The sequence below is a fragment of the Poeciliopsis prolifica genome, unplaced genomic scaffold (assembly GCF_027474105.1).
Source record: "Poeciliopsis prolifica strain line A6 unplaced genomic scaffold, Auburn_PproV2 SCAFFOLD031, whole genome shotgun sequence".
Taxonomy (NCBI): Eukaryota; Metazoa; Chordata; class Actinopteri; order Cyprinodontiformes; family Poeciliidae; genus Poeciliopsis; species Poeciliopsis prolifica.
In genome coordinates, this window is record NW_026562406.1 from 4,449,327 (window position 1) to 4,463,696 (window position 14,370).

Here is a 14,370-nt window from a genome sequence, read left to right on the forward strand (position 1 = left end):
GCATCTCCTTCGGTTTGCTCTTTTGTGTGGATCTTTCTCTTATGTACTTTATCTGAGACGTGTTTGGTCTGTGTGGTCCCGTCGGCCAGGTCCGACAAAAGCCTGTTTGCGATCCTGTCTTCAAGTTCCAACATCTGATGCATTTGCACACGTGCAGTGGTCCATTCACTGAGGCTGAATTGACAAACTTTAAGATGCATCACATTGATTTGGAGAAGGAAGCACAACATTTCAAACTCATCGAACCCCAGTAGACTTGCTGTTTCTCTGAGCGTCTTAGAACAACAACAAAAAAAAAAACCCCGGCGTCTGCTGTCAGTGTGAGGAGCAAAAGGTCGACGCTATCTCAAAGTTTCTTCTTTTTCCCCGACAGGCTGAGCTGACTTTCTGTGCCGGCGATGTAATCACAGTTTTTGGTGAAATAGATGAAGATGGTTTTTATTATGTAAGTACTTCATAATTTTAACGCCTTGCTGTCAAAAACAACAACAACAAAAAAACACACACACACACAAATTGATGTCTACAATTTTCTTCTAGACTGCTAGAGTTTTTGTTTTAGATTTATTGAAAATTTCATCGCTAAGTCAGCGTCTTGGTGAAAATACAGCTCTCGAGTCGCCATGGTGACCGCTGTGATGTGTAGCAGTGGGTTGTTTTAATATAAAGCCAGTCCAATAATTGATCAATCCGTTCTGAAGGATGATTCATTTAGATGCTGTCTCCTGAGACATTTAAACAAGTGAATAACTTTTGCATATTTTTTTTTTTTACATTAATAAAGTAATTTTTCCCAATTAACCACATTAAGGCCAATTTCCTAATGATCTAATTGAATGAGAGGAAACCAATATTAGCACAAATATTCAAACAATTTAAATTAGTAGTTGCTACAAAAAAAAAAAAAAAGGTAAATAGTTTTGACTAAATGTAGAAACTCAACCTGATCAGGTGACTTATGAAAAGATGTTCACATGTTGTGTTAAAGTGAAAATAAGAAGAACAAAAAAATTGAGCCACATTGTTAAACTCAAGAATCTATGAACTGGAGCAAATAAAACACAATATCAGGGAATCTCTTTGCTGACAAAATAACAGGCTGACCATTCACAGTCCTGGAAAAACGCTGATTTTATTAAAAAGCAACACAAAATAAACTTTGGGCACTTTTCCTCATTCCGTGAATCCGGTTTAGAGGTGATTAACTTATTTCACGTGTTAAAACCAACAGTCTATATTTAAAAAGGTTTTCATTAGTAAAATATAGTCCAGAGAAAGTCGTTGAATAATTCGTATGATGTGCAAAAAAAAGTTGTCATTTTGGGTTGGCTTTGTTTTTCCCCCCCCTTTATGGTTCATGACACGAAAAAACACGCTCCATCATTTGCGGCACTTTATTTTATTTTGTGTCTGCTGTTGTCGGAAAACATTTTCTCTGTTTTGAGTCTTTGCCGTTTCTTTCACCACAGAGCAAAAACAACTGACAGTACGAGAGCTCCGATTCCACATCTTGTTGTATATAAATTTTGAATTACATCCGCAGCCGTTTCCCATCTCGCCTTTTAAGCTCCCTTTAAAGTCACCGCGTCAGAAATGCGCAAACGGTCGCGGAGGCCGGCGTTCCGGGCGGCCGCCGTCTAACCGCTGCTGTGTGCTCCGCAGGGCGAGCTCAATGGACACAAGGGGCTTGTTCCTTCCAACTTTCTAGAAGAAGTGCCTGATGATGTAGACGTTTTTCTCACTGACTCCCCATCTCGGTATCCCCAGGACACTCCGGCGAGGATAAAGACCAAAAGGGTACATGCTCCTTCGCAGTACTAGCCCCTCTGTCATCCATTTACTCTTTTCTGTTCCCTCTATCTCCTTCAGTTCCCTGTCTGTGAGTGTGCGTCTCTCATTGGTTAAAAAAGGGATTTCTCACTTCAGAGCATTATACTGTAAATAAATAGATGTTTAAAGTCTATGAGGAAAAAAAAAGAAAAAAGACAACAACAACAAAAGAGTAAACTTTACAGAGGTACTTTTATTTTTCATTTTTTACTACCGTGAAAGGGTGTGCATTGTGTGATCAATGGAAATACTGTATTCATAAAGCATTCTCAGAGAGAGCGAGCCCAACAGACACACACTCCCCTCCTGTGACTTTTTACCCGTGTCTCGGAAAAAAGACGACAGCCAACCCTTTTTTTTTTTTTGCACACGCCCGTGTAACATTCTACCAGATGCTTTATGAATATATTCTGTGTTTGACCTGATTGATTTCTATTAGAGTAAATAGTTTTGTTGTACTGAAAGATGATCTATGTGGTCTGTAGCTCAGCATGGTATAATAGTCCAGATGCATGACCCCCCTCGAACATTTTATAAAGAAAAGGTTTCAACTCTAGCATAGTACGACTTTTTGTATCTACTCCTGAATGCCTTGTTTTGTAAATTGCTTTCTTGTAAAGTAGCGAGCAAAGGTCACTTAGCTTATGTTACCAGACAAGAGGATCATTTCAGACGTAATTATTTGCTAAATGTAAAAATTGTGACGTTGATTTCTTTGTGTTTAACAAACGATGCAACTGTTCCAATATTTATAGGTGTCATTAGATATTTCTTTCCACATGTTGTACCTTGCCATTTTCGTAGTGCTGACTATCGAAATGCCATCACCATATATACTTTTTGTTTTTTACTTCTTTTCTTCACCTGCTTGGCAAAACAGAAGAAGAGTGTTCATTTCACACCTTAACGGCTCTGTTTCCGTCACGTAAGTGAGCAACTGAGGATACCAAGGTTACGTTCTCCTCATCTAACGCAGATGACTGGGGTATGCTTAGTTCCTGGTACGGACCACGTGCGGCCTTCATTCTTTTCTGGACTTGTACCGTTCCCGGATGGTTCAGCGGACATCTTCGCTTCACCAAAACAAACAAACAAAAATTGCTTTTTTTTCTTTTACACGGGCATACTTACCCTCGCCAACGCATTAGACAAGGAGTGTGGTATCTTCAGTTGTTTCTCTGAGTGTTGTACATTACAATGTCCGTCTCCTGCAAAAAAAAAAAAAAAAAAAAGTCTCCTGCTGTAACTCATGATATGCTGAAAGGCCATTCTTGCACAATTGCACTGTAAACAATGGCAAAAAAAAAAAAGAGAAAAAGTTGGGATTAAAAGAACAGCAAATAATTTGACTTCTGACAGTGCAGTAAGGTAGAATACAAGACCTAAGTAAAACTTGTCCTGATAAAAATCAAACATTTTATTTTTTAATTTTATTTTATTTTTTTTGTGGAAGCAAAGTTCTGGAAGCGTCTAAAAACAAATAGTCTTTTCTCTGATTTACTTGAAATGCACGTTTCTGTTCAAAGTGGAAGGCCTCTCTGTTTTCGGTGCATTCTTGTCCGTAGGAAATTACACACACAGGAGCCGCTTGTCCTTAAAGGACTCCACAGCCAAAGCAGCTATACTGTTTGATGAACACTTTGACCAACATGCAGCGTTAGACACGTTCTCAGATTCAATAGCTTTTTTTTTTTTGACACATTATGCAGATACTCTTTTAGAGATGAGCAAAAAATCTCATAAAATAAACCACAACATTATTTTCCGACGTGGCGTTTTGTCTTGTTTTGCAAAAGTCCGTCGCTCAAATTCTGCAAATCATAAAACCGACGGCGATGAATTGAGCTTCTGCTTCAGAGACGTGGCTTCTATCTATATGCAACGCAATAAATCTCGACTAATTTGCTTTTGGCGTCTGAACCCACTTGTAATTGAATACACGTCTACCTAAGGAAAGGTAATGAAATAAGAAAAGAACTCTGGAAATCGTGTTCATTTATTTTTTTATTTTTTCAGAATTTCCATATTTTTGCATTTTTTATGAAGAAAAATAAACTGACGTCAAATCATAGCGAAACCGCTGTTGCTGAGGAATAACACTGGACGTTAAAATGCCTTTTTGTGGCAAAAAGGCGTCCGATCAACAGAACCAGAAGTTTCATTCATTTCTATTTACTGCACTGCAAATTGGAGTTCGCCTCGACGAACGTTTCCTCTTCTGAAGCGCAATTGAAAAGAGGCTTTTAGCTCATGATTACAGAACAGTAATGGTGACTAGTAGTATCTTTGTATCTCAGTTGTACCAGTATATATTTATATTTAAGAGGCAAGAAAGTGAATGTGATATCAATATGCCCCAAAATGTAAATCTGTTTGTTCTTTCATAGTTTTTTCTTTCATTTTTTTCTTCTTTTTTTTTTGAGAAAATCTCACCTTTATGTGAACGTTAGTTAACTCCATCCTCAAATTGTGCTGTGTTTCTATAGCGACATCGACAATAAATCTCACCTGGCAGAAGGGGGGGGGGGGGAGGGGGACGTTTGTCCAAGTGCACAGCGCAGCGTCCAGGGAGGTAGACTTAAGAGCTGTATGGTGGCCCTGCAGAGACAGAAAGGACTGAAGAGAAGGTGGGGGGAGTAGTGACTGTGGTGTGAGAGACGGTTGGCTTTTTAACACCCTCAACTGTCCCTTGCGGGTCTTCCATTAGGTTCCTTCGGACAAATCGGGTCCGCACAGAAGAGCGCCCTCTCCCACAGTGCGTCCACACATCCTCGACTCTGGCCCCGCCACCGTGGGGCCCGGCAGTCCCTTCAGGGCCCCTATGGACATATGCTCCTCCAAAAAGAAAAGGGGACTGCTCTCCAAAGGGAAGAAAGTATTACAAAGACTCGGCACTGTACGATAAATTTTGGAAATAGAGGCATCCACTTATATTGTAAAACAAAAACAAAGGAAAAACGGTGCACAGGTGGCATTTGCGAGCTTAGCAAATGTTTTATTCTTTTACATCTGTTATGTTTTAGACTATTTGTATTTTGTTATGGGTTCAAACTCCATATTTTCAATGCCGCATTTCATATTATGGGCCCATGACCTCAAATGTTGGAAGACATATTGTGCTGTGTTGCGTACCTCCACGTCTCCGGCTGGTTGCGAGGACGGAGCCCTGAGCGCTCTGCACACGCGCAAAGCCTTGCATTTTATACAAAAAAATTGAAAAAAAGAAAAAAAGGTCACACAGGTCAGCGTTGTGTCTGCATTCAGAAAGCAGAATGTCATGAAGAAAAACGAGGGCTAAAATCACAGCTTGGAGTTCTTATTGACTTAAACGCAACACGTGGAGCGTGTGGATCGGAGCTGGAAGAGAGCAGCCAGTTGAAACATGAGGTTTACGTGCTTTTTACTTCAGCACATTCCCTCCTGACTCCCCCCTGCAGAGCACACATGAAAAGGTGTCGGGCTCGTTGTTCGAAGTTGGGGCACCCGGCATACGGACAAATCAGCAGAAGGGAAAAAAAAAAGAAAGTCTCTCTTCTGCTCCATTTCAACAGCTGTGGCAGTGGCATGCCTCTTCTCCCCCACAGACTTAGAAAACAAGCACATTCTGTATCTACTACAGGGCCTCTGCAGTAAAAACCCGTTGATGAAACCTCCATGTATTTGCCTTATAATCGCACAATGGTTAGTGATATGTCGAGCAGATGTTATTCCTAACTTGATATGCAGGGTGAGTCCTGTTTTCTACAGCGCTGTCAGATTCCCATATTGTCGTTTAAAACTACAACTAAAAAAAAATCCTCCCTTCATAGCAAATTCTAGATTAGAGTGAAGTTGTGCCACCATATTGATGCAGTGCAAAATAATAGGATTAGTTTGACAAACTCTTAGGTTTTTTTTTTTTTAAATATTAGCACTAACATCGTTGTGCAGCAGCTGATTTTCTGCATGCAACCGTTGGACTGTACGTTTTAGTTACTCAACAGCAGTAAACTATGAGACACAAGGCTACCTCTATGCTGCCCTTCCCATCTCTCCAACTGTGTTCTTTCACACCAGTCTGTCAATGATGCCTGTTGTCTGTCTCAAATTCCATTGCTGCAAGATACAAGTACTGTATGTCAATATATATTCAGATATCTACACCTTAATGTAGTGAATGTACGAAGAATTGAAAGCCAATGTATTATCCGAGCTGCCCAAACAGGATTGTGCAGACGTCCAGACTTTGTGCATGAGCTGATCAGTCCGTCTCCTCCCATCTCCTCGTACCGTTTCCTCCCATTTCATCCAGCACATTTAAAGTTGACCCTGTTTTCTACATACAAGAGTTAAACTGCCAAAAAAAGGAAAAAAAAAAGAATGTATGCAAAACATTCTTTCTTACAATTTTCGGCCAAGCAGCCATGATAATCTGCAGCAAACTGATGATCACCCGTTCCTCTTTATGGACCACTTCCAGACATTGCTTTTATTTGAGTGACTGCAACTCTTTTTGTACTTTGTCCATTTGTAAAATTGTTTTTAAATGTTTATACTTGATTTTCAAACTGCCTTTTTTGTACATTTAAATTTCTTATCAGACAGTGCAAGCTTTCCCCATGGTGTCTTTAAGAGCATATTATGTCTGCAATCGTGTGCTAGCTTTCTGAGAAGAAATGATCAGCCTATACTGATGGTTACAAATTATTGTGTGGGTGTGCATGTGCAATCTTTTTTAAAAAGATAAATAAATTTAATATTTTTAAATGCTTGTGTTTTGTCTTGAAATGACAGATTACAAACACCAAAGTGTCTGAACATTTATTAAGAACCACCAACGTCATTCTGAACTGTACTATTCTAACAGTATTTTTTTAACACACAAAAAAACAAAACTGTGTAACTAAGTTACACATAATATTCAGGACCACATACAAATGGCTTTTTTCTAACAAAATCACACACTTTTAAAGGAAACTCGAGTGAGTGACAAAAGAAAAAAAACAAAAAAAACAAAACGGTCCTTTAAAGATAGAAAAGGTAGTCGTCAAGCTTGACGCTGGGCTGCTTGTGAATGCTCTGCCCAACCAGGAAAGCCAGTTTATGGCCGTATTGGCAGGGAGCAGGAACACGGATGATTCCCTAAACAAGAGGGAAAATCAAAAATGAGCGCCAAGAACAAATCATTTCTGACATATTCAAAAGATTAATCGTATGCAAGATTTAGCATGAGCTTCATTACATTGTAGGTGGAAGAATATATCATGTTTGGGGAGATTGTTTAAGCCGTAATTACCTGAACCTGGAATAAATGGGTTCAGGTTTTATCCAACTTAAGATATATAGGTTTAAGCTAACATGAGAGATCTGAATCAAAGCTTTAGCTGGCAGGAACACCCAAATGAGTCATCTCTTTTTGAACTAGCCTTGACAGAAAAAGTTGATTAGGCTGAGAAATTATTTCAACTATCAGGATATTTCTCCCAAAAATATCCAATTATCATTTCTCCTGCTGAAAAAACCCTTTAATCCAGCCCACCTGCCAGTTGTAGTACAAGTGACAGAGCTTGTACGTGAGCCGCTGCATGTGGTCCGGCTTCAGTCCGCTGGTGTCGTAGACGACGTTGTAGTGAGTGGGTGAAACGCTTCCGGATCTGACAGACTGGCTCACGATGTAGAAGTCGTACCTGGTGGGGAGAAAAGTACGGCGGGTTTTATTTTCCAACTACAGCATCAACACATGCCTAGAAGGACAGTTAAAGCTCACCACTCAGGACGGGTGACCTCTGTGTCAATGACGGTGCCCGGAGGTGGGTTGGTGAACTTGTCGCCAATCATGGTGAAAAACCTGCTGCTGATGCGCTTCTTCACCACCACCACACTCAACTTGGGCCTGCAATGAGATGAAAACACCAAGAACGCAGGTCAGGTTTTAATGTATACAGTAAACCAGATAAACCAGTTCTGTGAAACTGGTTTATCTTATACCATTCCCTAAAAACTATGTAGGAACCTTGATACATTAGTTCAGAGGAAGCCACTGTATAGTATCTCCAAATGAACAATGCATTAGCTTTTGAGAAAATCTTTTTAGCCAATAAACTTACTCATAGTTTTCCCCCAAGGACTTGATCGAGTCCATCATCTGAGCCACCTCGTAATTGACGACACTTTGCAACTGGCCGTCTCCTACTCCATCCCGATACACAATGATGCGAGATGGCAGGCAGTTATTGAACTTCAGGTAGTCTTTCAGGGCACCTGGGTGAAAAAGGGCAGTCTTCATTTAAGTATACAAGTTTTATAGAATACAAATGAGTAATGTAGAAAGATGTTGAGCAGAAAAAAAAGAAACTTACCAGTCAGGGCCATTTTCAGTCCATCCATTATTTCCTGACCTTTGTGCTGCAAGACACACTTTGAGTACCATCTAGAAAAAACAAGCATAATGCCACTAAATGACTGAATGCAAAGACTAAACAACATATTCAATGCCATCGAGTGCAAATGTTAAGTCGAATTGAATCATGTATATGACAGGGCTGGATCAGTGCTAACCTGCTCATGGTCGGGTTGAGGCTTGCCACCAGAGCGCCGATTGACCGCTTCCCAGCAGACGTGTCATGGTAGCAGTCAATGCCCACAATCATCAGCTGTTTGAGCTGCATGAACCATTTTGGTCATTCAGTGAAATATTTAGATCAAATGTTAATGCTAATCTTAAACACAACCACTTTTACCTAAAACTAAGAAACATTACAAATTAATAATGTTTCTGAAAGGAAAAACCATAAAACCCATCAACATGAAGAAATAAAGACACAGGGATGTCTAAAAAGTTCTTGGACTTACAGGGATCTCCACACTCCACAGCTCTCCTCCCATTTTGCAGGCCATCTGCAGGGCAATCTTCGTTGCCACGGTCATGAGCGCCTGGGGTCGGCTGAGTGTGCGGGCCATCACGCACTGGCTGGGAGTCGGACAGTCCACACAAAGGTACTTCTTAATGCTGTCGTACTTGTCCTTGTTGCTGTTGGGAAGGACAACCACCACCTAGAAATTATAATTACAAAAATCAAGTTAGAAAATGGAAAATTATTTAGCTATTCAAGTCAAAGACAAAATATAAATGTTCGAATGAAGATTTTCGCATTTTTAAATTTGTATCAATGAGGGTTTAATGGAGCAGTATTGTGCTGTATAGTTGAGGCAAAAACTTTCACATTAAAGTTATTTACAGTCTACATAATGGCAAATTATGTAGACTGCTATTTATTTATTAGACTTAAAAAGTAAGTCTAATAAAAGAGTATTTAAGAATATGGGTTGTTGTTGTTGTCTGTAGTCATAGTATATTCTCTGCATTCAGGCCCATTCAATAAATAGCAAATATCTAAGATCCTCTAATTTCCTCTGTGGGGTATTAATAGTTATATCTTATTCCAGAACAAACCATTTGAGTCTGTTGTCCCACGTTGTGCTGCAGAGCTTTGAGGAGAGAGAGCTGATTGTCTTCAAACTCAACACTGTATAAGAAGGAAAACCAGGTTAAAATAAATAAGAAATTAAATGGTCTTACTTACCTTGCAACATTTTAATAGTTCAAAATCTAGTTTATTGCCACCAAAATTTAATTGCTATTCCACAACGTTTTAGAGGGAACAAAATGTGATGGATGGAAATCTGGAGTAGAAACATTTACACAGGGTTGCACTCACATCATAGGCCTTTGCATCCGGATGCCGATGGGCCCGGAGACTTTGTGCAGGGTTTGCAGGAGGGACTGCGCTTCATTACTGTTACGGCGGGAGTGGAACACGACCCAGTTGTCCAGTGGAGGAGCGCTTATCACAGGAATCCCACGCATCTCTCTGGACCAGTCAGCTGATTGGGGGTTGTAATCATACTAGAAGACATAATAGTGATATATAAACTCAGCATAAATTCAATTGACTCCAAGGGCAAAGTTCTGGATTGGGAACACACGGATCTTGATCCTTGGAAAATCCTCTCTCCTCCAAGGACTCTGCCAGTCAGGTTCAGAAGTTTCTCGTCAAAGCTGAGTCCCCATTTTGACATCTCCGACTGCGCATCAGCGTTCCTTACAGGTAAAAGAATTTAAGTTTGAGATCATGTTTGCAGAAAGGCTGACACAAAATATGAGATTTTCAATTAAAATATTTACATACAGGAGTAGAATTAAGCCAATTTTATAAAATAGCTTTAAAGTAATTTTTTTTAACGCTTGAAATTGCAATGTTTGATTGCAATGCATTTAAGCTGACTTTATTTTCCACCTACTTGTGAATGCTTGTTATAAATCTGTTGAGCTGCCTCTCCCTCTGATCTGGGTTCAGTCTGGTGTGCGTGCTCAACTCCTTCATTATGGTAAAGTCATTCCGCATCTTATCAGTCAACCCTGTAAAATACGATTCGCTTTTTACATGCTCAACATTTTCAACAAGTTATGCATCACATGAGGGTTATTTTGACTAATCAAAATCATCCGCAGAGTTTTCAGCCATTACCAGACATTATGCAGCACGGCCATTAGACACTGAAATATATTTATGCCAACAGTCAATGAAGCTTTACATAACTGCAGGAGTGAAAATACATTTTCACTCCTGCAACAAATGAAACAATACATCTGTCTAATGTTGCAGCTTAAATGCAGTAGCTCCACCTGTGAGGTAGCACAGTTCTGGCACAAGCATAGCTGGGCCAGGAGGGGGCGCTCCAGCAGGGCCCATCTTCTTCACATGGCTAACCAGCAGCACCTGGTTCGCATCAGTGATGTCCAGACCGTATTGCTACGGAAAGAAAAGATCCAGAGTGGAAAAGAATAAGGCTGTGTTAAACTCAAACATAATTACTGTCAGAAAAGGTTTTTTTTTTTTTTTTTTTTTTTGTGAGTGCGTCTTTAAATCAAAACCAGCACACAAGACGCTGTCTGGTGTCTACATTAGTCACTCTGCATGTGCACCAACCAAGAGCATTTTGTGTTTTAACGCTTACGTTCTTGTAGTAGTTCCTAAAAGAGATTTCTGTGTCTCCTCTAGTGAAAGTGTTGTTGGGAGTGTGATCCCAGGCAATGTCATCAACCCTGTAGGTTTTGTTGTTGTACCTTCACATAAAAAAACGTTATGTAGAAAGCAGGTCTTGGAATATATGCAAGATATTTAGAATTATTCCAGTAGAAGCCGCTTAAATTTTAAAACCATGGAAACAACTACATGGATGTGTCAGGTCTTACTTTGTGAGGACGATCTGGCCAATAAGCTCCTTGGCACAGATGTCAGTGTAGCGTTCTCTTCCACACTGCTGCCTCAGGCTGACCATGAGGTCGAGCACCGTGTCACTACGAAGCACCTTGTGGCTCACGTCGGTGCACATCATGATGGAGGACTCGTAATTGAGGATGGTGGTGGAGTACCCCGGCCAAACTGTTAATCTAAAAACAAACAAAAAAAAACCCCAAGAAGCCCCAGTGATCATAAATCCAAAAGAAACCTTAAAACTCTTTTTTTCTCCTTATTAGTTGATCAGCTTTTAGTTTCTATATGATTAGAAATTTCTTTAAACATGTACTAAGTAAAAGACAAAATTTTCCACTTATGGACAAAACATCCACTCTGCTTTTGTCAGTTGACTGTATTGTGACTGGTAAAAATTAATTTTACTAATCTTGAAACATGTTGATTTTAAAAATTGTGGGCAAAAAAGAGAAGAACAACAAAAAAACAACCACCGTACCTGTGCTGTCGGATCTCGTGTGGCTCATTGGGGTTGTAGTAGTTGCGTCCAATCTGCTGCATGTTCAGAACTCTAAGGATCCTGTGAAATTCAATGCAACCAATGAGACAAATTCTCAATGAGGCTCCTGGTGTTATTTTACCCCTCTGACCTACCGTCTGAAGATGAGGTTGTAAAACTGAATGCACACTGGTGATGTGGGTGGCAGCTCGTTTGTCAAGGTGACTGTTATCAAAACCTTCTCCTTATTCCTTGTCTCACTGTAGAGGACAGTCTCCTAAAAATTCAACAAATCATAAAAAGAAGAAGCTAAATAAAAAGCTCATAAAAGTGCAAAAATAGGACAAGAGCTATTTAATATTATTGTAAGAGCACATTTTTTTCTACATATGACTGATGACAGCAGAAACGGTTGAATTATTTTACTGAAATCTGAAATATTCTATTAGTTGATTTAGGCTTTTAGGTCCGCAGAGGCCGACCCAGTTAGAACCGTTAAAACCTCTGGAGGAGGTACAAGAGGTAGAACTGAAGAGACTCATGCTGTACCTTGCTGTGCAGTCTGTGAGGCAGGAAGAGCAGAGCGCCATCGAAGTTCCGAGCTGAACCAAGGACTTCTGAGTGCTGGAAGAGGAGGGCAGATCTCAGGCGCCTGGACTCCATCTGGGGTTTGAAGTCCACATGGTACTGATACAGAATCCACTGAGGGCGAGACAGGATCCGGAAGAAGTTTGCAGTCAACTTGATGGCGGCACCGGATGTTCCTGTAGTAGTGTGCACACAGATGACCTTCACGATGTTCCTCTCACAAAAAAACAAAACACATATATGCATTGTTCTGGTATACGTCTGTGGTAATGGACTGACCAGTCTTTGATTCCTTCACATGTTCCATCGCCTGTCTGGTGTATACTCCTATATCATGAAAGTCCCGTCGGCGTCCGCCTCGTTCTCCAAGCTTCACTTGCTGAAATCCAGTTGAGATCTGCAGAACAGCTTTAAACAGAATTTAGACTGTTAACAAAAACTGAAAGTTAGTACAGTGTAACTGGGAAGTATCCACATTTGATTAAACTATGGAAAAAGTGAAGCCTCTCAAATGCACTGTGAATGTACATTGTTAGAAGGATTTGCAAACAAGTCCTATATATCTATCAAAAGTAAAGACTCCCATGTGCTTTTTTGCATTTTAATCCCCCATTTCCAGCATCCACAAGCTTTATTTCACCTTCTCTGGCTATGGCTCCAGGAGCACCCTTCTGTCTGCCTCGGCCAACCAGCTCGCCCTCTGCTGGAGGGGGAGGCGCTGGTGCCGCCTCATGGGCCTGGGTCTGCAAAAGACCAAAAGAATAAAAAATAGTTTCAAACATGCTCAAGTTCTGTCGAGAACTGGAGTTGGAGACGCCAGATTTTATTGTACCTGTGTACAATAAATAAAGAAAAATCAAGTAATTTGATTTGTGAAAATGTGCTTAAATAGCCAACAAGGTCTGGAATCCATCAAAAAATAATTTCTATTTTAATTCCAGAAAATGTAAACATGCTAAGAAAATAATTCTTCAATTAAAATATGCTACACAATCTAAGGAGCTAAGACTTTTTTTAATATAAGCATTGTCAGTCACAACTTCTCAGATACTAATGTGAATTATATATAAAAAGTTAGTATGTTTTAATTTATCACAATCAAAATGAGAATACTTTTTATATATCCAAAGTTATGTTTGTATTATGGGCCATTTTCTAAATAACATGTACAGTGTAAACCTTTTCCAGCCGAGAATTGTTTTTTTTTAATGGAGTCCTTTGACTGGGTCTCCACTAAAGGTGGCCTGGATGCCATAAGAAGGCAGCAGTGCAGCGTGTATTTAGAAAACGAAGTGAAACTTACCGCTCCGGGCGCTGCCGTCTCTTGACCACGTGCTCTGCCTCTTGATCTTGCTCGTGCACGACCGGTCATTTTTTTCAGTTACTCTGCAACGGCACAAACTGCTAGAGAAAAAAGGGGAGATTTCTTTCGCTTTTTCTCGTATTGTGGACGAAGAATTTCAAAGCACGCTCGGGGAACAACTTGATGTACTTCACTAACAAGAGCGTACTAGTATGAGTCGCATACAAAGACGAGACTTTGGGTCCTGAAGGGAGACGAAGGCCTCAGGGTTAACTTGCTGCTAGCTCGCCAGGTGCAAGCTAATTTTTGGAAACTGGAAAAAATAAAATTACAAAAAAATATAGATATATAAATATACATTACTGTCTGTTATTTCAACCATATTGAATTTGACACATTTCTAGGCACGTTACTGAAAATTCACAACTTTCGAAATAACTAAATATATATTTTTTTTGTAACTCGGCAGGCAATTTCATTTAGAAAGCTATTTGGTCATGGTCAGTAAGTTTTCTATTTGTCGGTTTTAATATTTAAAATGTACTTACTTTTTAAATAATTCTTCGCAAACAAACTTTTCACGCAGATCCCATCCAAAATCCAAAAGACTAAACGTTACTGCTAATTTGCTTTAGTACTCCAATGAAACATATATTAATACGCCTCTTGGATTTTATTTTCCTCCTCCTCAAATGCCTTGTAACTAAATACATTTATATGGTTTATAAATGTTGTAATAAACCATAACACAACCATAACCTCTCCGTTATAATTTTCTTTTAAAAACCTTAACAGAGACTTTACATGAGGACCTATGAAGACATAAACACATGTAAAGTTTGGGAACTAGTTTTCCAGGCGGAATAGTCTTTTCAACATTTTGCCGTTCTCTGTGGGAGTTTTAGTAGGTGCTA

The 14,370-nt window shown here is 39.7% G+C and overlaps 2 protein-coding genes across 15 annotated transcripts in view; one reads left to right on the forward strand and one right to left on the reverse strand.

Annotated features, from left to right (window-relative positions):
- rimbp2b (RIMS binding protein 2b) overlaps positions 1 to 6,576 on the forward strand; it is a 91,342-nt gene extending 84,766 nt beyond the window's left edge. For 8 of the 9 annotated variants that reach the window (XM_055050486.1, XM_055050487.1, XM_055050489.1 and 5 more), the window contains 3 exons: positions 374 to 445; positions 1,663 to 1,797; positions 2,711 to 6,576. In XM_055050486.1, coding sequence (XP_054906461.1) covers positions 374 to 445; positions 1,663 to 1,797; positions 2,711 to 2,737 — 234 coding nt within the window. In that variant the 3' untranslated portion in view covers positions 2,738 to 6,576. The remainder of the gene's footprint in view (positions 1 to 373; positions 446 to 1,662; positions 1,798 to 2,710) is intronic. The other variant, XM_055050485.1, reaches the window with a different exon arrangement.
- Positions 6,577 to 6,616: 40 nt separating this feature from the next.
- On the reverse strand, positions 6,617 to 14,091 carry piwil1 (piwi-like RNA-mediated gene silencing 1). Of its 6 annotated transcripts, none has more exons than XM_055050500.1 (22): positions 14,005 to 14,091; positions 13,682 to 13,769; positions 13,457 to 13,554; positions 12,794 to 12,896; positions 12,433 to 12,561; positions 12,115 to 12,329; positions 11,721 to 11,842; positions 11,566 to 11,646; positions 11,066 to 11,263; positions 10,828 to 10,936; positions 10,496 to 10,622; positions 10,111 to 10,228; positions 9,796 to 9,910; positions 9,528 to 9,715; positions 9,263 to 9,335; positions 8,662 to 8,862; positions 8,368 to 8,471; positions 8,169 to 8,239; positions 7,917 to 8,070; positions 7,577 to 7,702; positions 7,349 to 7,496; positions 6,617 to 6,951 (listed from the first exon to the last, which is right to left on the reverse strand). In XM_055050500.1, the coding sequence occupies exons 3-22, from the start codon at positions 13,523 to 13,525 to the stop codon at positions 6,835 to 6,837; spliced, it is 2,568 nt and encodes an 855-aa protein (XP_054906475.1). In that variant the 5' UTR covers positions 13,526 to 13,554; positions 13,682 to 13,769; positions 14,005 to 14,091; the 3' UTR covers positions 6,617 to 6,834. The 6 variants fall into 6 exon arrangements, with proteins under 6 accessions (XP_054906475.1, XP_054906473.1, XP_054906472.1 ...); XM_055050498.1 differs by having other exon boundaries at positions 13,457 to 13,557; XM_055050497.1 differs by having other exon boundaries at positions 13,665 to 13,769.
- Positions 14,092 to 14,370: the final 279 nt, after the last annotated feature.